Below are 23,768 nucleotides of genomic sequence, written 5' to 3' on the forward strand. Positions count from 1 at the left end.
AATGGCAGAATTACTATGGTAACCTTTGTTACCCCAAAATGCGCGTGGCGCGTCTGTCACAGCGACACCCTGTGGCGCATTTACACGAGTACAAATCTTAGCTATATTTAAATTAAATTCTTCGTTTGATATGTAGGTGTTGTCATGATATAAAGCAGAGGTTTTCTATCTTTAAACACCCAGGGACCCTCCACTCAGACTCGCATTCGAACAAGAGCCCTAGTGTAAAATAACAAACTTTACTACATTATATATGCATTTAATATCGTTATACAGACAATGGGAAATGCCATAAAAATGAGACTGCTCTTTGAAAACCTTAATATAGAAGAAACGTACAGGTAGGAGGAAATTCAATGGTTCAGAATTTCAAACTTTATTGATTACTTCACCAAATGCTTGTAAGATTACATCACAATATGTAGAGTTTAACATTATTCTGTATATTTTACATGAAAACTTTACACATTGTATTTCTTCATATACTATATATATTTATATTTCCCAGTTTCAAGGGAAGTAAAGTAGACATCCATAGTTGCAAGGGAAGGAATGCTTTTCAGAAATTATTTAAATGTACCTCAAGAATGAAATACATCCATAATGAAAAGGAATGGGGAGTTGAATCTACACTGGTAATACACTAGTAAAGTCATACGTTGCTGGGGTCGAATGAAGATATACCTGGATTATACAGTACATTTGTATTCCTGTATGTCTTCCACTTCACTCGTTTTATGGTAATGACATCAGTGACTGGCATCCATGCTGTAAACCGATTCAGTCTCCAAATCAAGAGTGAACATCACTTGAAACAATAAACTGTTAAAAAAAAGAAAAGAATCCAAGCAAATTTCTAATATTCATTAGATGTCTTAAGATTTCAATGATAAATATGAACCAAATAAAAAGAAAGAAAAGAATGAACAAACCCTTAAAAAAAAACAAAACAAACAAAAGAGCATGATGGCATTTAAGGAATAGTAGTGTATTAAAATAAACACCAAATGCTTTGAAAGCAACCGTTACATTCTTAGGAAAATTTGGGGTATAGTGTGAACACACTGAAACCAAATTAAGAGTTAATGGTTTAATTGCATGTTGAATCAATAAAGGACATTGATAATGGGCATTTTTGGACCTTAACAAATCGTTAACAAATATGCCATTATTCTCTGGCACAAGCTCATTGCACACTGGGTGTCATTTACAAGCTCTTAATAACAGGAGATGGTCTTATTTATGTATGTCTATCTTGCTTCAGCCTTTTAAAACAAGACAAAAATGTACAGATAGGACAAAAGCCAAAACAATTAAATCAACAGACGGTCAGAAACCAGATATACAGTAATACTGGTAATAAATTATTTTCGTAGCCATCCAGAAGAAAGTCAAAAAAATAAACAAATATGACTCATGACTCTTAACAGACAGATGACACAGCAGAAGAGTCACCCTGCTGAGTCACAGTGCTGTTCTCGCATAGGGGAGCGACTGACGGCAATGAGTCAGGACTGGCAGAGGAGAGTATGGGACAGACACACAACCATTCTGCGTTCCTGTACAGTCCTTTAAATCACAGCAGAGGCTTGTACACGCAGACCATCCATTCACTTTACAGACCCGCTCTCTTCCCAGTTCGTCTTTGATTTTCCCAGCTCTGATCCACATTATGATGATGAAGGCTGAGCTTGGCCCAATTCAGGAGCGGCGATGTGGAAGACGGAGCCGATGCGAAGGAAAAATCGCCGCAAAACAGCACGAAGTTCTGGAATGAGGTCAAACTGCATCATCTCGCACAGATGGTGGTAGTAGCAGGAGGCATGAGGCTTGAACTGAAAAAAAGATGACTATGTTAGACATTCACGGGCTGACGCCATTTTATTTTATTTGAAATTTAATTTGATTGATTTGGCTAGTAGTAGAAGGGGGTTGGGTTCGGAAAAGGTCCACGAGCCTTTTACATGGTACTATGTCACCGCACTCCACACAAGGCTTTTGGCGCTGACAATTAATTTAATTTTAAGTGTTATAGGGGTAGTTCACTCAAAAATGAAAATCATCCCATGATTCACTCACCCTTAAGCCATCCTAGGTGTACATAAATTTCTTCTTTTTATAATAGTAGTGAATGTTGGTCAAGATTTTGAAGCCCAAAAAAAGTGCGTCCATCCATCATAAAAAGTGCTCCACATGGCTCCCAGGGGTTAATAAAGGCCTTCTGAAACCTGTGTGATGCATTTGTGTAATAGATATATCCATATGTACCACTTTACAAACTGTAATCTCTAGCTACAGGTAAATTTCTTACTCTCATTCACGAGTGAGTGGCGTTCCTCTTACGCTTCACCTACGTCACCCGCTGGAACGCCACTCTCTCATGCGCACAAGCACGACAGTTAACAGAACTCTTACATAAATGCATTGCTATACTTCAGAAGGCTTTATTAACCCCTTGGAGTCGTGTGGAACACTTTTTATGATGGATGGATGCACATTTTTTGGACTTCAAACTCTCTACCACCATTGATGGAAATGAATTAGACAAATGAAAACATACAAATTAGAAATGCAAGACAATAAATCTTGGAACAGCCAGAACATTTTGTAACACTGAGTTTGTCTGATAGAGGAAAGTCATACACCTATAATGTCTTGAGAAAATCTTTTTTTTTTTTTGGGTGAACTATCCCTTTAAATTTTTTCAGTTCGGGTTTAGCAGAGTGTCAATCTGGAGTGGAACGCCACTGGGAGAACCTGATATTATCAGAACAGTGATGAATGGAAAAGTGTATTTTAGTTATGGACAGGGAAGATACCCAGGGCTGCTAGTAGTTTGTCTGCCTAATAGCGCAGTTCTCTTTTACATATAAAGGTCATCACACTGACAAGCTGGCATTTCAGCAGAGTGCTTCCTGTAACAAAAGCCTTAACTCAGACCCCTGAAGGATAAGAGAGATATCCAAAACAAGTCTTTTCCTACAGGAAATAACACCCATTGGCTAATTATCAGACTCACCTGTATGGTTAATTAGGACACTATTTTTTTTACAGTCTGTTTTTCCTGCTCTTACATGGAACATGTCAATATTTTACATTATAAAACCAAGATCTAGTAGCTGAACCCAACTGGATGTCTACTTAAAGGTGACATAATGAAAATCTGACTTTTCCAGGTTTTAAGTGCTTATAATCAGGTCCCCAGTACATCTACCAACCAATGAAACGTCAAAAAGATTAACCCAGGAACTTTGTTTTGATAAGTCTTTTTCTGCAAGTGTCTGAGAAAACAAGCGCGTCTGATTTTGTTCCCCTAATAATATTACCACCCCTTTATCTGTAAGTTTCCACTCACGGTGCTATCATTTTGATTTTGCCAGTGACAAATATGTACCAGCTCTAATGCCATGTCAAAATCGAGCAAAGCACGCTAACGGTTCTGTCTTTGGCTGCACACTGTCTGGAGTCCCAGCTTCAGAGGAGACAAGGGAGCAGCAGGTTTATTGATTTATTTACTGTATTTTGCTGCTGCTACACAGATCTAAAGTAAACATGCAATTTCTTTCCCAGCCGTTTACCTTCACAGACATAACCGACCGTTTTTGAACCGACTGCATTTAATGTGCTGGTTCAGTGTTTGTTTCTGTATGTTATTACTTTGTCATCAGGCAGTCTGAGTGTCCGGGTGAGGAGCAGCAGCAGGAGGCTTGTCCAGGCTTCCCGGTGACTCTCTGAGGTAAGACTGATGAAGTAAGCCAGGGCTTCACTACACACCCTAAATCAAACACACACACACACACACATATATCATTACTGTCCCCATACCTTCCCGTACCGCATATTTAAATCAGAGAACTTGACTTTTGTGACTCATTCCTCCTCATTTTACATAAAACAGTTCCTACTGCTTTTTTTTTTTTTTTTAAAGAGTCATACAACTGATCGGATTATTACACATGCAGGGTTGAGTGCAGCACCTATATGAAATCATGTTCTTGATGCTACTATAAATGAAATAATCATACTAAATAAAAATGAATCAACTCAAGTGCAATTTCTTGGAATAGTGGGTGCATCTGAGCATGTAGCACAGACTGTTATTGTGTAAAAGTTTGTGCTGATCTTGGTGAGCGGGCGTGATTGATGAAGGAGACAGACGGCTGCACTCACTGCACCAGACGTGTCTGGATGTCTGGCCAGGAGTCTCGCAGCTGCGTGTCCGAGTACATGCGAAAGAGGATCCTCAGACTGCATGCCAGGCTGCTGGTCTCCTGCTTCAGAAGATTCGGTTTTGACTTCCCCTTAAAGCCTACATGCAAGAATAATAAAAAGACAGTCTCCTATAAATGACAGCATTGCCACAACCCAGACGAGGAAATAAGAGAGCACGGACCTGCTCTCCAGAGCGCTGTCCTCTGCTCATTGTTGGAGTTGAAGTCCTTGGCAAACCTGTGGGACTCAAGGAGGCAGTCAAGCAGTTTGAAGAGGTGCTGTGATGACAGGTGTCTGTACATGCCCTGATCGACCTCAGTCTCTCCCTCTTCTGCTTGCTCAAGTACATCTCGCTATTGGGAAACACACAGAGACAGAACAAAACACACTTACGTTTAGCAGGCTGTAACTAAACCATGGTATAAACACCATAAAGGACGGTTCACACATAAGAAAAAGATTCGTTTATGGAGTTTACTTTCAAACACACCTGAGCAGCCGCCATGTTCTCGGCATCCTCCCTCTTGCTGGTGGCCGGGTAGAATACAATGTTATCTATGGTCTGAATCAACTCCAACTGTACAACACACTTTATAAGAAGCCCTGCAAACAGCCTGTGGTCCGAGACCCCTAGATCGGAGTAAGAGAGTAACATGTTAAAAGTAAGAGGACAGAGAACTCTGGACAGGAAAATGGTGTGTAAAAAGAGATTGTGGCTGTTGGTGAAAACTCGAAATGATTATGTGGCTTTGGCAGCTTATCAGGCTTCTTTATCGCCATCGTGTCAGGACCTGATTCAAGTCCTGATTTATATTTGAATATATTTAAAAATGTAATTTATTAGTGATGTCAAAGCTGAATTTCCAGCAACCATTACTTCAGTCTTTAGTATCACACGATCTTTTCAGAAATCAGTCTAATATGCTGATTTACTTCTCAAGAAACATTTTGACATTAATGCTGAAAACAGCTGCTTCATATTTGTGGAACTGAGGATCCTTTAAATGCATGTAAAGTTCAAAACAACAGCATTTACAGGACGTGAAGTAGAGAACCTTCACTGTCACTTTTGCACTGCAGCTGTACGTACTGGTTTGGGATTTTCCTTTCCAGGTTTCATCACTGGCGGTGGACATCTGACTGTGTCCTCTCTCTGAAAGAGTCCTCTCAAAGCTACTCTGTGACTGAGAATCAAACTCAACATCCTAAAAAAAACACATAGACAAGCACACACATGCATGCATATGAAAACCAGAGCCTAATATGCAAATGTCTACTAAATGGCAAGCCAAGCAAATTAAGTGTTCGCAGAACGTAGGGCACAATGTATGCCAGAATAAGGGCTTATAGGTGCTAGATCGTGGCTTATTATTTGTGTGTGTATTCACAATATTTATTTATGTTACTGTGATCTCACCATGTGTTTCCCTTCTCCCACCTCCTCTTCCTGTCCAGCTGGTCGCCATGTCAGCAAGCTGTTAAGAGCAAAGTCAGAACCAAACTGAGAGAGGATTTCATAAGCAGAGCTACAGGAGCCTCAACAGCCTGTTCAAACGCTCTCCGATTTCAATATCAGTGGTCACGTCAACACCTGTCAAGAGTTGGAATATGTCTGCGCGACAGATTTAGCTAGAGAACACTACAAATTCTCAAGTGTGATTACGTGAATTTATTCCGATTCATCAGCCTATCATGTCATTTATTTGATTGTTTTGTTACATTTCATTTTTTAGAGACCGATTGACAACACTAATCAAAACACATCCAGACGGAAGGCCGTTAAGTGTCACTGAAACAGATGGTGGTGAGCAAGAGTGTCGTACGCATGAGGACTGGTGGTCTGGAAGATATCCAGCATGCAGGCGCAGGTGACGTCCCACACCTCCGGACTGAACTTCTCCCCGTTCAGGATCACCAGGTTCTCCAGACAGTTTGTGCCTGACCTCGCCAGCTGCTCATTATCTGAGAACAGAGGCGGAGTTGTGAGTGTAACACACAAACACTTTCCCTGTATTATTTAAAACACTACCACCCACTGGGCCGATATGCTTCTCCAAATGTGACATGTGTACGTGTCACGTTTCAAATGTCCATCTGGAATGAGGTACAGCAAGTAGCAGGGCACGGTCTTAAAATTCCTAAACTCTCCCTCGTGATTAGTGCAACAGCCTGAAGAAATCCTCACCTTGTTTCACACACCACTGCAGCTGTGCAAAAAGATCCGCCAGCAGCACCTCGCTGAGAGGCTCGTAGAATTGTGTGAACACATCGCAGATAGCGTAGAGGGCGTGGTTACATGTCGTTGTCATCCATTCGGTTTTCTTAAAAAGAAAAAACATGCGTGTAATGCATCCATCTTATTTTACCTTTTGGAAGATATTTGAACACACTGAACCAACAGACTTCTTTCTTACTTCAGTTTGCTGCTCAGGGAGCTTCATGTTGTCAAATATTCGGAAGATGATCCGAAAGAGGTCATGCCACCAGTGCTTCTCAAAGGTGTGTCCGTAACTCTTCATGATCTCAAACATGACGGTCAGACCCCTGCATCACACAAACACTCTCCGAATAAGCTCCAAACATCCACATCGTTTCTTTGTATCAAAGCGAAGACCATAGCAGCGTTAGAGACGGGGACCCACCTGGTCCTGATGTCTAGTTTGCAGCGGTTGATGATGCAGGAAAGCTCAAACAGGATGGGGAACCAGCCTCGCACCCAAACACGGTCACCAGGGGCCACATTCATGTCATCACTAGTGTATTCCCTCAGTGCCTGGACAAGGGAAAATGAGTTAAATGTCATTTTTTGAAGCTCAGACGTCACGGGTAACAAAAGCGGAGGTGACAGCACTCACCTGCGGCCGGTCAGACACGTATTTAGCGCAGTGGCGGATGAGCCGAATGGCCTCCATACTGGTGTCAGGAAATGCAGCATTACATACAAACTCTGACAAACATTTGACTGCATCCTGGAAAGAGTCGATGGCTGCGGCAAAATGCTGCTGAAATGTATTCACTGTGAGGAAACAGAAAGGATTGACATGAGAATGATGTTTTGTGTTTTTAAATGTTTAAGATTGAAGTTTATGAAGTCTGTTTTCTGGTACTTACTAACAATGTGTCCTGTGGTTTGAAACGCGAGGTCCACAATGTTCTCATCATGATCTGATGCTGCTTGGTGGAACACAGAGAAGATGTTCTTCCAGCCAGAGCGGATATTAACAGCCTGAGAGTTCACCATCTGGGCCACACAACGGATCACCATGTCCCGGATAGTGGGCGACCTTCAGAATGGATGAAGAAGTTACTGCAGAAGAAACTGAAATGCATGGCTTAAAATGGCAAAATATGCAAAAAGAATCACTTCAGGTAGGTTTCCTTGAATGCTTCACACATCAGAGAAACTGATAGTTCTGCCCCAAGCTTGCTGTTGAATTAGCTAATGTTGCTGTGTCAAGACTGATTTTGTCTCTCAAACTGAGTTTTGATGGCACCACAGAGCCAGTGTTAGGGCTGCATAATTAATCAATATAAAACTGAAATCATACATGTATTTAAAAGGCAAAGGCTGCAATTTATTTAAATGAGTATATGTGCTGTGTAAGGTCTGCATGCAAGTTTTCCATCAAAATAAAAGTTTGAAAGTTTAAGGTTTAAAAATTACTTAAATATTAAATAATAGTAATTAAATATTAGTTTAGGTAAATGTAAAATTTTTCTTAAATATACATTTTCACAGTGAAATATTACAGTAATAATAATAATAATAATAAATATTATATATAAAGTTTTTATTTAGTAATTTTTCTATATTTATTTAGTAATAATATTATTTTATAATGTATTGATATATAAAAGGACAAAATTTTTGGCAAATTGTCATAAACAATCACAGCAAACCTGTAATTGTTTTATAAATTGCATTTTAAAAATCACAATCTGAATTTTTATCAGGAAAGGGAGAAAAATCATGCAGCCCTAGCCAGTCTAATGCTTTTTTGGGAAAACGACCTACTTGCAGATTATTCTTCTGTATAATCAGCTGGGATAAGAAACATTTTACCTCTGAATATTTGCATTGCACCTGGTCGAAAACCGAAACTGCTTTGTAATAATTATTTATTGTTTTATTAAAGTAATTTTATGAGACTTTTTTAATTTAACTCAATTTTAATTATACTGAATAATAAAAGATAAAAATAAAAACAAGCCAATAAAATAAACACACTTTTATTGAAATTAACAATAAAATTGGACAGAAAATATATTAAATATAAATATATTATTTTAATTCAGAATCAAATACGGAGGTTTTTTTTCTGACTAATTATCCAAATAATGTATAGTCCAACAAAGCTATTATTATATATATATATATATATATATATATATATATATATATATATATATATATATATATATATATATATATATATATATATATATATATATATATATATATATATATATATATATACAGTGTGGATCGAAAGTTTGGGCACCCCTTGCAGAATCTGTGAAAATATGAGTAATTTTCAAAAAATAAGAGAGATCATACTAAATGCATGTTATTTTTTATTTAGCACTGTCCTGAGTAAGATATTGTACATAAAATTTTTTAACATTTATTCCACAAGACAAAAAAATAGCTGAAATTATTAAAATAACCCCCTCAAAAATTTGGGAACCCTTGGTTCTTAGTACTGTGTTCTGTTACCTGATGATCCTCGACTGTCTTTCTGTTTTGTGATGGTTCTGCATGAGTCCCTTGTTTGTTCTGAACAGTTAAACTGAGCAGCGTTCTTCAGAAAAATCTTTAAGGTCCTGTAGATTCTTCAGTTTTCCAGCATCTTTGCATATTTGATCCCTTTCCAGCAGTGACTTTATGATTTTGAGATGCACCTTATCACACTGAGGACATTTGAGGCACTCAAACACAACTATTTAAAAAGAATCAAACATTCACTGATGCTCCAGAAGGAAACAAGATGCATGAAGAGCTGGGGGGTGAAAACTTTTAGAATTTGAAGATCAAGGTAAATTGTACTTTATTTGTGTCCCGGGAAACATACAAGTATCTTCTGTTGCTTACGAAGGGCAGAACTAAATGGAAAAAAATTATATTTCAATAAAATAAGACAAATTTGGCCATCTTCATCGTGTTCAAAAGTTTTCACCCCCAGCTCTTAATGCATCTTGTTTCCTTCTGGAGCATCAGTGAATGTTTGAATCTTTTTAAATAGTTGTGTTTGAGTCTCTCAAATGTCCTCAGTGTGATAAGGTGTATCTAAAAAGCATAAAGTCACTGCTGGAAAGGGTTCAAATATGCAAAGATGCTGGAAAACTGAAGAATCTGCAGGACCTTAAAGATTTTTCTGAAGAACAGTTCTCAGTTTAACTGTTCAGAACAAACAAGGGACTCATGCACAACCATCACAAAACAGAAAGACAGTCGAGGATCATCAGGTGACCACACAGAGTATTAAGAACCAAGGGTTCCCAAACTTTTGAGTAGGGTTATTTTAATAATTTCAGCAGTTTTTTTGTCTTGTGGAATAAATGTTAATATATTTTATGCACAATATCTTACTCAGGACAGTACTAAATAAAAAATAACATGCATTTAGTATGATCTCTCTTATTTTTTGAAAATTACTCATATTTTCACAGATTCTGCAAGGGGTGCCCAAACTTTCGATCCCCACTGTATATGTATATATATATATATTATCATCAGAGCCATGTGAGCAGAGCATCGCTGGGAGCAGACTTTGTTTTTCCGAGCATGAGCGCCACACGAGAGGAGAGTTCACATTGGTAGTGAGCAACTCAACAGAAAGCACATTCATACAGTGGAATATTGAGTGGAGGGTCACACCGCCGCGCAGTGATGACACACTAGGAGGAGAGTTAAACCTGCACACTGAACAATGCTGGGAGGTGCGGTGGGCTGTTTATTTACAGATCATATTTTCCACCTTTTTTTCTCTTTCGGCCTAAAAACTGAAAATGCCATTTTTGGCCAACTTCTGAAAATTGCACACTCCACCAGTATTAACATGTTTCATCATGCCACAGCAATTTGCCTCATTGCTTTGGCTTCTCTATCATTCACATTTCTAACTCTCCTCTCCTCACCTGTTCTTCTTCATGATGTGTTCAAATGGCCTTAAAAAGTCCTTCTGGAAGCGGAAATTGGCCAGTTCTCCTTTCTCCAGAAACTTCATAGAAAGTTGTCTCAGGGAGTCCACAGCAAAGATGGCCACATCCACATTAGGATTACAACCCACCTGCCAAACCAGAAATAAAACACAATCAGACAACTGTTTTACTGATTATCTAATCTACAGAAACAAATTCACAACAAATATTCACAGAGCAGCAGTAAATATGACTGCACCTTTAGGTAAGGCTACAGACCTTGTTGAAGTGGTCTCCGATGACCTGCCAAATGCGTGACCACTGTAGACGGATGCGGTTCATGTTGTAGTAGGAGATCTCCACTATCTTCTGCAGACTGAACATGCGCGGCTGGTGAGCAGAGGCCAGCTCGTCCATGGACACCGCACAGAGCCAACGCACAAAGTCCACTGGGGATAGAGCAGAGTTTACAATTAACAGAAATCTCAGTGACATTTTTGGCCCCAGATACAATTTCTACATGTTCACTTGCTATCTGTGTGCAGCAAGTGTAAAGTAAAACACCGTGGGTTGGAATGAGTCAGTTTGTGACCAACGAATTCAATATCATGTACAAAATTACCTGAAGGTCAACATGAAATTAAACAAATTTTACTTCAGAAATCTCTATAGCAGTCATCAAACACATCTGTTTTCAGAGAAGAACTAAACCAAAGCCCCTCCTTCAAAAACCTATGATCTAGCACAGTTCTATTATTGGCTGAATGTAAAATAAACTATTTCTGTCCAAAAAAGAAGAATTTCAGAAGCAATTCTGACTGAACAACCCCACGCCTTGTAAGTCACTTCCTTATGATATAATGGACCATATTAATGAATAGACCATGAGAAAAACCCAAGCTATGGTGAAAAGGACAACAGCATGGACGCCCACTTACACAATAAAACTGAACTGAATTTCCATTACTCAAGGAGCTAAAGATATGTTAAGAATGCAGCCGTTCCTGTTCGTTTCTTGGTAAATACAACCAAAACTGACTCGAGTTAACATGAGCAGAATTAAAAGTATATTTTTCCACATAATCAACCCACACATATTCTCTCAAACAGTGTTGGGTTATTAACTTGCTATACGTAGCGATGCAAATAAACTAGCTACACTTCTCAGTAGCGTGACAGCAGCTCAACTGTTTTCAAAATAATGTTGCTTCCCAGTAACAAGCTATTTTTTTTCCAATGAGTAATGCTGTAGCGTGACGCAAACTTGTATTTCACATTGTATAGTGCATAAATATGGACTACAACGATTTGATCTGTGAAACATGTAAACTTTCATCTTTCTAGTAGCAGTAGTCCATATTTATCAACACAACCGCTTCAAAATTCACATTCAATGTTTGACTATGTAATTACTGTTGTTGTAGAATAAAACGTTTTCATAATGTCACATATAGACCTTATTTTGTACATTAGCTCAAAATTGATACTTTAAAAACCATATAATTCCTGAGGGAATCAATGCTACTTATTTACCATGTTTAACAACTACAAAGTGAACCACTCTACGATCAAATCACTCTATATCAAACCCGTAGCATTTTTTTTCTCATTTGCAGCATTGGGGAACATTCATAACCTTAGGGATGTAACAATTAACCGCGAGCCGGTTGAAAATCGATTGAAATATGTGATGATTCAAATCGGGTTGAAATGCTAAACAAATCGTGATACAACTGAAGTAGGATAGTTTATATGAACACATCTCTCTAGAACTAAATTTATTTTAATCTTGCCTCTGAACAATGCATATTAAAGCAGCGTTCATAAGAGCAGCTCTGTTTTGTTTACAGTTGTAACCCAGGAAACACCATCGTTGTGGTTCATAAGCGCCACCTGCTGTCAGAGAGTGAATCTACATCTCATTCAGATCGTCTTCTGTTAGTACAGTTTCACAAAACTGAAGTCAGACCATTCTGTTTTTGTTTCAAATTGTACAGTCTAATCTAGATTAAAAACTACTCATGCTGCAGGTATGCTGCATCTTTGATTGGAACATGGTTAAAATCCAGTGGTTGCCTCTAATTTTAAATGGAAAGAGCACAGACAAAGCCTTAGTTTGTTCATATTAAGATATTTATTTTGTGTAACTTGTTTGATTTGGGGTTTGTTTTAAAATGTCAATTAAGTTTTGTTTCATTTCAATTTCACAAAAGAAACATGCAGCAACAGCCTAATAAATGACACCTTTTTATTTACCGTATAATGTCTTCAATCTCATTTTGTAAAAAAATAAAAAATAGGTGAGAAAATCAAATCGTGAGTTGAGTGAATTGTTATATCCCTAAATACCATGTTTTCAAATGAAATTAGAGCATTTTAAATAAATGTCAATTTATTTGTTCAAACTTGTCCTGTCATATCCTGTAGCTAATTGAGACCCTCATTGATTTCGTGCTAGATAAATACTGCTGTAATTACAACTATCATTCAAAGATTAGGTGTCAGTAAGATTACAAATAAATGCAAAAATAAATCTTATTCAGCAAGAATGCATTAAATTGATCAAAAGTGACAGCAAAGACATCAAAAAATAATATTTAAAATAAATGTTGTCCTTTTGAAATTGCTATCCATCGAAAAATCCTAAACAAATGCATCCTAGTTTACAGCACAACTGTTTTCAAAACTGAGAATTATAAATGTTTCTTGAGCAGCAAATCATCATTAGAATGATTTCTGAAGAATCATGTGACACTGAAGGGGATTCTAAAAATTCAGCTTTGACAGAGGAATAAATTACATTTTAAATTATACTAATAGAAAATGTATTTTAAATTGTAACAATATTTCATAATATTTGAGTATAAGAGAAAACTCATATACACGCACACACACACACACACACACACACACACACACACACACACACACACACACACATATATATATATACAGTTTTGTTCAAAATAATAGCAGTACAATGTGACTAACCAGAATAATCAAGGTTTTTAGTATATTTTTTATTGCTACGTGGCAAACAAGTTACCAGTAGGTTCAGTAGATTGTCAGAAAACAAACAAGACCCAGCATTCATGATATGCACGCTCTTAAGGCTGTGCAATTGGGCAATTAGTTGAAAGGGGTGTGTTCAAAAAAATAGCAGTGTCTACCTTTGACTGTACAAACTCAAAACTATTTTGTACAAACATTTTTTTTTTCTGGGATTTAGCAATCCTGTGAATCACTAAACTAATATTTAGTTGTACGACCACAGTTTTTTAAAACTGCTTGACATCTGTGTGGCATGGAGTCAACCAACTTGTGGCACCTCTCAGCTGTTATTCCACTCCATGATTCTTTAACAACATTCCACAATTAATTCACATTTCTTGGTTTTGCTTCAGAAACAGCATTTTTGATATCACCCCACAAGTTCTCAATTGGATTAAGGTCTGGAGATTGGGCTGGCCACTCCATAACATTAATTTTGTTGGTTTGGAACCAAGACTTTGCCCGTTTACTAGTGTGTTTTGGGTCATTATCTTGTTGAAACAACCATTTCAAGGGCATGTCCTCTTCAGCATAGGGCAACATGACCTCTTCAAGTATTTTAACATATGCAAACTGATCCATGATCCCTGGTATGCGATAAATAGGCCCAACACCATAGTAGGAGAAACATGCCCATATCATGATGCTTGCACCTCCATGCTTCACTGTCTTCACTGTGTACTGTGGCTTGAATTCAGAGTTTGGGGGTCGTCTCACAAACTGCCTGTGCCCCTTGGACCCAAAAAGAACAATTTTACTCTCATCAGTCCACAAAATGTTCCTCCATTTCTCTTTAGGCCAGTTGATGTGTTCTTTGGCAAATTGTAACCTCTTCTGCACATGCCTTTTTTTTAACAGAGGGACTTTGCGGGGGATTCTTGAAAATAGATTAGCTTCACACAGACGTCTTCTAACTGTCACAGTACTTACAGGTAACTCCAGACTGTCTTTGATCATCCTGGAGGTGAACATTGGCTGAGCCTTTGCCATTCTGGTTATTCTTCTATCCATTTTGATGGTTGTCTTCCGTTTTCTTCCACGTCTCTCTGGTTTTGATCTCCATTTTAAGGCATTGGAGATCATTTTAGCTGAACAGCCTATCATTTTTTGCACCTCTTTATAGGTTTTCCCCTCTCTAATCAACTTTTTAATCAAAGTACGCTGTTCTTCTGAACAATGTCTTGAACGACCCATTTTCCTCAGCTTTCAAATGCATGTTCAACAAGTGTTGGCTTCATCCTTAAATAGGGGCCACCTGATTCACACCTGTTTCTTCACAAAATTGATGACCTCAGTGATTGAATGCCACACTGCTATTTTTTTGAACACACCCCTTTCAACTAATTCAACTAATTGCCCAATTGCACAGCCTTAAGAGCGTGCATATCATGAATGCTGGGTCTCATTTGTTTTCTGAGAATCTACTGAACCTACTGGTAACTTGTTTGCCACGTAGCAATAAAAAAATATACGAAAAACCTTGATTATTCTGGTTAGTCACATTGTACTGGTATTATTTTGAACAATACTGTATATATATATATATATATATATATATATATATATATATATATATATATATATATATATATACACACACACACACACACACACACATACATTATATATATATATATATACACACACAACTCACCAACCACATACTTTTAAATAGTAGTGTATATATTTAAAATATACTGCCCCCTTAAAAAAAAATCAATACTAATGTTGTTACATTAAAACAAAACAAAACAAATACCCTACCAATTGCATTTCCATCAAGCCTGGTGGATCCAGTGAAGATTCTGGCACACAAAACAGAGAAGGAAGGTCAGACGAGGAAACATAAACAGCAATGTTTGTATGTTGGTATTGTGATTTCATAGCACCTGTCCACAGCCACCACAACGCTCTGAGAGCTGGTCTCCCCCACGGACTCCTGGATATGAGCCATCTGACGCTTGTCTGGACCTCCAACCAGAGTACCTGCAGGAGACCAATGATATTGTTTTGCTCCATAGGAACATCATCCACACACACAAATAAACAGACTGAAGACTTCGGCCCCATCCATGAGCTCTTCACTTTAGTTGTGACTTACCTAAGCCGAGGGGCATGAATTCCTCTCCCCCTGATGGGAAGCCCTTTATGCTGCCTCCCTGGTCCCGGACCACACCGGAGATATAACGCGTCTTCACCCCTGTCCCAATCAACTGGGCCAACTCCAGCTGACTGATACACCTCAGAATCTAAACAAAGAGCAGGCAGATGTAGCAGGGGTTTAGTTACAGTTAGTTGTGTGACTTTGCAGGATTTAACAAAATGACCTGAATTACCCGCTGGCCCGGGGTGAGTGTGAAAGTGTTCAGCCCAGTTTTTTATTTTGTATTCTACATTTCTGGAGCAAATTCTGACTAAAGATTACATGGTCTAGCTGGATAAAAAAAATTTTATTTTGCAGGAGGGGATTTGGAGTAATTGGAGCACACTTTGAAGAGATTGTGGACACTATGCTCAACTCCATTTGCACGCTCTGATGCCCACCTCATGCCAGGAGTTGCCTAAGTAGTTTCCATCGGTGTGGGCGACCATGATGAGAGTCTTTATGGTGTCAATGTTCTTCTGCTTCATCTCTGTGATACTTGAGCTGGCGGTGAGCAGTGTAAACCGGGCCAAGGCCTGGATGTAGGCATCTCTCTCCAACTGCAAAGAGAGTGAAATAGAAAAGAAAATAAGACCAGAAAGAGCTAAATTAAATGGCATGATTTGCCATATGAAAAGTGTAGAAACACAAACCTGCATGTTGAAGATGCAAGCGATCCTGATAGCACATCGGATCCCCTCCAGACAAAGAGACGCCACGTCCTGATCATCACAATCCTGGAGTCCTACACTGAACGCCGCCAACAGAGGAGTCCAGGCCAGCTGTTTTACATAGATCAAAACGCATAAACATACACACTGAGAAATGAACACACACAAAACATACTTTCAGAGTTCAACTTCCTTTTGACCTTTTTGTAGACTGATGTGTGAAACCACATCCTGGAACAGTATCAGATCCTACCTACTCCATGAACTGCTCATGATCCTTTTGACCTAGCAATGACTTTCTGTTCCAGTACTCAATGGCATAGAGCTGTTAAGAGGTGGTTTTTATTGGACATGTGGCAGTACCTTGAACATGGGCCGGACGTGCTCTAGGTGAGTGGCACTGAAGAAGGGAGCCTGAGCGTGACTTACAGCCTCCATCAGAGCTTTAGCCGTCTTGGCCATCTGCTCCATCTCCATGTTATACAGCAGCCTTCTCTGCTTCTCATTGGGTACATCTAACAGGAAGACAAATAGCTCGCTTCAGCCTTCAACAGGGTTTCATTCAATTCCATCAAAGGAAATGACAGGTATTTTTGTTGAGCGGCTCTTACTCTGTTTACTGGATTTGGGAGTGATGGAGTATTCTTTGCTCTCTTTCATTGCAATCTTCTTGCCTGCAATTTCATCGTAGATGGAGGACAGATACTCCATGGGCAGGTCTTTACTGTCATTGATACCACGGTTCATTTTTATGTACTGCTCCTTCGTCATCTTGTTCTTCACCTGAAGAGAAAACAAAAACAAAACTAGATTTTGACATTTTGATGTTTGCAAGAGTGTGGTTTTGCATTTGGCAAGGTTCTGGTTAGTTGCCAAGGTGTCTTGGCAAGCACAAAGCAAAGGGAGAGAAGGGAGACCGTGAGTAGACAATAACTAGTCTTTACCTGTGGACTGTGCAGGTCGGTGGTTAACATGATGATGGAGTAGGCCAGAACGTAAGCCGTGTCTGCGCTGGCAAACAGAGTCTGCCTACAGAACAACAGACAGGTCAGTGCAAACACAAACCCCAGCAGACTTAACAAATATAAAACTCTTCCACAGACTGCAAAACTCACCCCTGATTGCACTCCAGGTAGCGGGCGGCAAACTTCTCCATGAGCCTATCGATTTTCTGGGCTTCACCCGGAAGCCTGAAGCCTTCCAGGAAGGCACGGAGAGCTGACACAAAGTCTTTGCCACAAAAGTCCAGCTGGTCCACGTAGCTGTACATCACCTCTTTATTAAACTTCACATTCTCTCCCAGAAACTCGCCAACTTGAGTCTGATCACATGACACAGCACAGCCTAAGTAGTACCAGATGTCTTGGTCCACTAATTAATCCATGTCCGAAAACAAGCAGGAACTTACCGTGTCCAGTCGCTCCTCCTGTTGCAGGAACTGTGCGATGTCCTCCGGTGAGGTGCCCAGCATGCCTTGCTCCTGCAGGTATTGCAGTCCCCTTTTTGGTTTCTTGTTAAATCTTTAAGAGACACAGAAAAGGTCAAAGAAAAAATATCACAAAAGAACCTCAAGTAACTTAAAAAAAAAACATAAAAAGTCTGCTTACAGCTCAATGCCATGCTCGATGATCTCTTTCTGATGTTTGATGACCTCGTACTGCTCGGGGTGATCCAGATGAACTCCAGAAGACACAGTGGAGTCCAGAGAGCTCACACTATCTCTGCGAGAGGAAAGGTGCTCCTGGAGCTTCCCATCCGCACTGTCGCCCTCTGCTGGACGCTCCTGACCTGCAGAACAACACCGTCTAGACTTAGAAAATTCTGATGATGCATGCGATTAAAACACCTCAGTGTTGTCTTACCCAGGTTGGCCTGCAGATTGGGGTTGACGTACATGTCTCTGCTCCATTCCACCATGCACTTCAAAATGGACACCAGACACTCCAGCCCTTTTTTTCTCAAGCTCAGCTCCTGCAAATGAATCATTAACTGATCAACACTGAATTAATTATTACACAGCAGCAGTGAATCATGCGCTAGCTTTCACTTGAGAGTTTTGTGCTGTTCTAGAATTATTTTTAAAATGTAGGCATTGTGGCATTGCTAATATTGTTGGTCTATTTTTAATGATTAATTACTTGTGTTGATATTTAACTTATTTAAATGGTTTCAGATCAAAGAATCCTCTAAATAAAATCAACATTTATGTCATATGCTGTATTATGCACATTTAAATGATTACCATGTCATCTAAAGCATACTAATGTTGTAGTTCAAACATGATGATAGTCACCTGTAATGGAGTCATGCCCAGCTCCTGTCCACTCCTTCCCTGCGCGATTTTAGACAGGTCGTTTACCAGCCGCTCAAAAATGTTGGCAGCGTTGAGATCACAGTCATAGTTCACGTAAATGTCCACCACACATTGTGCATCTGTGAGAAGAGCAGCAGGCGGATTCACATATGGGTTTGACATTTAAACCAATAATGTGTGAGACGTGTGTGTGTGTGTGTGTGTGCATGTTGTGTGCAAATGTACACTGAGGTGCACCAACCCGCACATATTCGTGTTAGAGTCTGAATGACCATCCACTTGTGCTCAAAGGAGCTGGATGACGTCTCCAGGATTGTCAGAAAGATCTCCCTGAAGAACACCTAAAAGGAAAAGAGACAAAAAAAAGAGGAAATTAAAATTATATTTTAGTTCTGTAAAAAAAAATATATCTTTTTTTAAACAAACAATTTATGTCTGTAAAACTAATTTCATACATTTAAGCACAAGTTTAAAGATCAAAGGTTTTAAAGAGCATGCAAAACAAATTTAGTCAAGTGTGTATGGCCTGACAGCGTGTTTCAACATCTGATATTTTTTACCTCAATCTGCATCTTAAGGTGCACTTTGAAGTGAGAGAGCAGGGTGAGGAAGATGGCTAGAGACAGCTCGAACACTTCAGGCACAGAGGAGACCCCGTTTTTGGAGAGCGCCACACACAGGTACTGTTTGATGGCGTTCACAAACATCTCATGGGTTCGGAACACAGGTCCAGCCCCCTGCAGCACTGACAGCAACAGCTGCAGGGAAACCACCTTAGAGCGCAACTCATGGGACCTGGAAGAGAGGGGATGGAGAAATGACAGCAGCATGAAACTGAATACTTTTGAGTCTTGGATGACTCTTAACTTTTATGAAGAATATGTTTTTGGGTTTGAGACTTTAGTCTTTGCAACTTTAGGGATCTTATCTATTCACAAAGAGCTTGTAACACTCCAAAGAGAAAGGAAAACTTGAAATTGCATCATATGACCCCCTTTAATTCAAATTTGTTCTAAAGGGAGTGTAAATGGTGGAAACGGAGCACTCAGACCTCCACCAGCAACATCTCAGTTTTATGATCACACTACAGACAGGATTTGTCATTAACTGGTTTATCCCATAAAAATACTTGACTGATTTCTCATGTAATATTCGATCTACTCTAAATAAATCTCCTCTCCATGTTCTTACTTTGGGTCGGGTGGTCCATCAGCCAGGGGCTTCATGGAAAGCTTGCAGAGGGAGCGGAACACAAGGAAGGCGTCTTTCTGAAGGATGTGTGAAAAGCGGGCAGCTGTCTGACTGCCCTGAATGCTTTCTGCATCCTGTTCGGGAAACAAACAAAATAACAGTTAGACAACAATTAAAAAGGCTTTCTGAACAATGTCTTTACACACTTATGTTTAAACGTTTGGCATCTGTGAGATTTGGTAATGTTTTTGAAGTCTTTTTCTTTTTGTTGTTATTATTTTTAATAACAACACTGAAAACAGTTGTACTGTTTAATCATTTTCTGAAAACCGTGATACATTTTTCAGTATTTTTTGATCAATAGAAAGCTTTTGAACGGTCCTGTCTTATTAAACAAATGAAAAACACACCAGAATGTCTGTGGAGGACTCTGAGCCACGGTCATGCACCATTCCGTTCATCTGCTGTGTGTCGACTCGAACAACAGGGGTTTGGTTTCCCGCTTTGAACACTTTGGTTTCGGAGTCAGAATGTTGATCTAAGCCTGTGGTAGAAACAGATGCAGGGGTGACTACTACGTCACAGCTCCCCATGAAGCTGCAGTCAGCTATTTCCAGTGTGACGCACCTCCTTCCACAGAGCTATCTCCCAATCCACTGTCCGGCTCAGTCTCTTCCTGAAGCTCAGAGCCTGCTTCTGCCTCCTCTCCCTCAACACCTCCTGCCACTGATGAAGTCATCTGCTCTGACTTCTGAAGCTCTTCTCCTGTAAGAACAGTCGGATTAAAAACAGAATCTACTAGACAAATAAACAACTGGAAATATAATTTGGAGTCATTTCTCATTTCACGATCCCCTGTACCTGGATGTTCAATTTCCCTCTGTTTATCAGAAGCCAACTCCTCCTCTGACTTGGACTCTTCTGGCTGGCCATTGATGGAGGATGAGTCTTGAGGGGTGGAAGGAGTGGAGGGGGCCCCAGGGGGGCTGAGTGAGGGGGTTGGGGGTCCGTTCTGTTCTGAGTGGGCTTGTCCGAGGCATGGTGATCGGGACCCCCGACCAGGAGTTGGGGAGGGGTTTTGGGCTACAGGTGAAGGGTTACTGGATACTGGAGAAGGATTGTGCAGCTGCAGATGTTGTCTGTCCTTCTCTGCTTCCTGAGCTTCCAGAGCCTACAAGAAAGCCATAAGAAAGTCAAACCTAGTTTCCAAGTTTTAGTCTAATTTTTCTAAACCATAACGTCGCTCCAAGTTCTTTTATCCAAATAGAGTTGTGTTGAGTCAGCAATATGCAGCAGTTGGAGAGGCTTTATACTAACCGCCTGGTTCTCCATGCGGGTGAAGATGACATTGAGCATCTGTGTGAGAGTGGCCTTGGCTGTGGTCTGGTTGATCAGGTTGCGGCTGGCCAGGTAGATGTTGTAGCAGGTGCGGACAGTGAGGAGAATCGTCCCCTCGTGGATCTCTATGTGTGGTGATGTCACAGCAGTCAGCAGAGCCTGTAGAGCAACACAAAGCATGAGGAAATCACTGATAATGCTCATTTATTCCAATACAGTGAGGTCCAAAAATCTGAGAACTTTTTTTAGGATTTCAAAAAAATAGATAAATTCTACACTATTTTTGTACAGTTCTACAATATTTCTAGGTCACCTTATTAAATTAGTAAATTTGAGACACTGATCATGTCGGATGTTCTTCTTTCCCTGAACACTCAAGATGCTCTTTGGATTCATCTCAAATCATGCCGGAAACAAGATCATTGGTTTTACACAAACTTTTTAAGTTCAGGCATCTTGAGTTTCTGCTGCCACTGAAGTAATAAAGGGACAACCCAATTACGAAGACATTTTCAAATTCAAATTGAATTCTTCACTTAAATTTCAATTTCAAGAAAACGCATTTTAAAAACCCACCTAGATAAAAGTGATTCATATATAATGATACATTTATGGCTTGGAGAATCATGCAGGTAAATAATGAGATTGATGAAAACAAGACCTTTAATAGATGGATTCTCAGATAATATTATGTACACATCTGGGTGTTAAAACTGTCTTTATCCAAACCTATGCTATCTGCGTACTGCTGCGTTTTCTCTCCATTTATAGAGAACAAAATGCTAGTAAATCTTTTACATGTTTATCTAAAATGATAGGTGATAGGCTTGGATCAAAGAAAATGGTGTAAGGTAAATCACGGTGTTCTTAACTCATACGATTGTTTAAACAAAATTTCCTCATGGTGTCTTGCGTGACTCAAGTGTGCTGAAGTAGGCGCTCTATACAGGAGCAGCTTTGATTATTTTGGCATGAGCTTCACTGCAGTGACCAGGTGAACTTACTGCAAGGTCAAAAAGAGATGAATGATCAAACTATGAATTCACACTATATGGCAACTGTTCTGCCCTCCAAAAATTTATTAAAATAATTCAAACCAATGTAAATTCTTTAAGTAAATTTACTGAATGTTGTTTAAATTATTATTGATTTAATGTCTATAATATATTGAAATGTTTTTGAAAGAGGTCTCTGATGCTCACCAAGACTGCATTTATAAAAAATAAAAAAAAAACAGTAATATTGTAAAATATCATTACAATTTATTTAACAGATTTTGATTTTAATATATTTTATTCTATAATACATTCTTGTAATGGCAAAGCTGAATTACTCCAGTCTTCAGTGTCACATGACCCTTTAGAAATCATTCTAATATGTTGGTTTGGCACTCAAGAAACATTTCTTTTATAATGTTGAAAACCGTTGTGCCACTTGACAATATTTTCCTGGATTCTTTCATGACCAGAAAAACAGTGTTTATTTGAAATAGAAAGATTTGTATCATTATGAATGTCTTTATAATATAACATTGTGTATACTGTATATGTATAACAGTGTTTATAGTGTAACATTATTTGTTACACTATAATGTAACATTATAAATGTCTTTATAATGTCACAGATTTAAAGCATCATGTGCCAATATCCTTGCTGAATAAAAATAAATATAAAAAAACAACAAAAACTTACCTCAAACTTCTGTACAGTAGTGAATGCATGTAATTTACTGTATTAAATATATTTGCATTACATCAACCATAAAAAAAGAATTTCAATATCAGGAAGTGCCGTCTGAAAAAACGAAATGGTATGATGGAGAGTTGTTTACCTTAATGATCTGTAGCTGTACCCCCTCATCAGTCTGGGGTCCCTGGAAGCAGTTACAGATGGTCTCCACCAGCCGGTCAATCAGCCGTTTTCCTGGAGCGCCGCTGTCAGGGGCATTCCCTGTGATGTGCCCATACGCAATGAGTTTCTGTGATAAATAGAAGAAACGTCAGGTATGAGTGGAATGATTAAATTAATTAAAATAGCAAAACTAGTGAACTGCAAGTTACATGACAGGAATGAACTAGAACGACTGTCATTTTTCAAGTAAAGAAATCCAGCATCCTGGATCAATGCTGAACAAATGAAAACGGATCCATTTGTTCAGACACAGTAGTTACTATCTGAAATATATATATCATTTTCTGTAGTAATAATGGAATTTGCCTGAGACTTCCTTCTGCAACATCTGAGAGTGGCGTGAGACAACATACGCAACAGAGGTAAATAATACAGTGCAATACACATTAATTCATACAGTGCTTGAATTCATTCAATATTCATAACTATCAGGTTTGTGTACACAAAAAATTAATTTCTACAAGGATTAAAAAAAATAGTTTTAAAACAAGAGTTTTAAATGTATCAATGTTGAGTAAGATGAAACATTGGTGTGGAGTGAGGTGAATGAGGACTGAATGTGTACCTGTAAGCAGTCGAGAGACGTACTGACAATACGAGGAGACTTGGACTGACATGCTAGCTCGAAAGGCAGGACGTACTTGTCAGCCTCAATGTAGTTGGCTCTAGGAGGAACAACAGTGCCATCCCTGGCACATACAAGATTCACAGCACAGGTCAGTCAGCACTGAAACATACTTCATTCACTGAATGTTACAGCATGTTAAACAACAACAAACATCTAGAACATCTTCAT

At 39.0% G+C, this 23,768-nt stretch overlaps 1 protein-coding gene across 2 annotated transcripts in view; it reads right to left on the reverse strand.

Annotated features, from left to right (window-relative positions):
• Positions 1-352: 352 nt before the first annotated feature.
• The window catches only part of LOC127944529 (brefeldin A-inhibited guanine nucleotide-exchange protein 2), a 33,677-nt gene continuing 10,261 nt past the window's right edge, over positions 353-23,768 (reverse strand). Inside the window, exons 3-39 of one of the 2 annotated variants that reach the window (XM_052540530.1) lie at positions 23,538-23,661; positions 22,893-23,039; positions 21,041-21,220; positions 20,585-20,894; positions 20,351-20,488; positions 20,134-20,267; positions 19,724-19,857; positions 19,093-19,327; positions 18,774-18,873; positions 18,512-18,651; positions 18,081-18,189; positions 17,826-18,006; positions 17,627-17,738; positions 17,334-17,539; positions 17,163-17,247; positions 16,830-17,001; positions 16,582-16,733; positions 16,201-16,329; positions 15,949-16,107; positions 15,506-15,653; positions 15,294-15,390; positions 15,169-15,209; positions 10,633-10,802; positions 10,351-10,502; positions 7,324-7,496; positions 7,068-7,228; positions 6,855-6,985; positions 6,627-6,756; positions 6,398-6,533; positions 6,036-6,174; positions 5,630-5,687; positions 5,303-5,417; positions 4,703-4,842; positions 4,394-4,565; positions 4,171-4,309; positions 3,658-3,775; positions 353-1,835 (exon numbers count right to left, since the gene is read on the reverse strand). In XM_052540530.1, coding sequence (XP_052396490.1) covers positions 1,671-1,835; positions 3,658-3,775; positions 4,171-4,309; positions 4,394-4,565; positions 4,703-4,842; positions 5,303-5,417; positions 5,630-5,687; positions 6,036-6,174; positions 6,398-6,533; positions 6,627-6,756; positions 6,855-6,985; positions 7,068-7,228; positions 7,324-7,496; positions 10,351-10,502; positions 10,633-10,802; positions 15,169-15,209; positions 15,294-15,390; positions 15,506-15,653; positions 15,949-16,107; positions 16,201-16,329; positions 16,582-16,733; positions 16,830-17,001; positions 17,163-17,247; positions 17,334-17,539; positions 17,627-17,738; positions 17,826-18,006; positions 18,081-18,189; positions 18,512-18,651; positions 18,774-18,873; positions 19,093-19,327; positions 19,724-19,857; positions 20,134-20,267; positions 20,351-20,488; positions 20,585-20,894; positions 21,041-21,220; positions 22,893-23,039; positions 23,538-23,661 — 5,332 coding nt within the window. In that variant the 3' untranslated portion in view covers positions 353-1,670. The remainder of the gene's footprint in view (positions 1,836-3,657; positions 3,776-4,170; positions 4,310-4,393; positions 4,566-4,702; positions 4,843-5,302; positions 5,418-5,629; positions 5,688-6,035; positions 6,175-6,397; positions 6,534-6,626; positions 6,757-6,854; positions 6,986-7,067; positions 7,229-7,323; positions 7,497-10,350; positions 10,503-10,632; positions 10,803-15,168; positions 15,210-15,293; positions 15,391-15,505; positions 15,654-15,948; positions 16,108-16,200; positions 16,330-16,581; positions 16,734-16,829; positions 17,002-17,162; positions 17,248-17,333; positions 17,540-17,626; positions 17,739-17,825; positions 18,007-18,080; positions 18,190-18,511; positions 18,652-18,773; positions 18,874-19,092; positions 19,328-19,723; positions 19,858-20,133; positions 20,268-20,350; positions 20,489-20,584; positions 20,895-21,040; positions 21,221-22,892; positions 23,040-23,537; positions 23,662-23,768) is intronic. The other variant, XM_052540531.1, reaches the window with a different exon arrangement.

The sequence above is a fragment of the Carassius gibelio genome, chromosome A23 (genome assembly GCF_023724105.1).
Source record: "Carassius gibelio isolate Cgi1373 ecotype wild population from Czech Republic chromosome A23, carGib1.2-hapl.c, whole genome shotgun sequence".
Lineage (NCBI taxonomy): Eukaryota > Metazoa > Chordata > Actinopteri > Cypriniformes > Cyprinidae > Carassius > Carassius gibelio.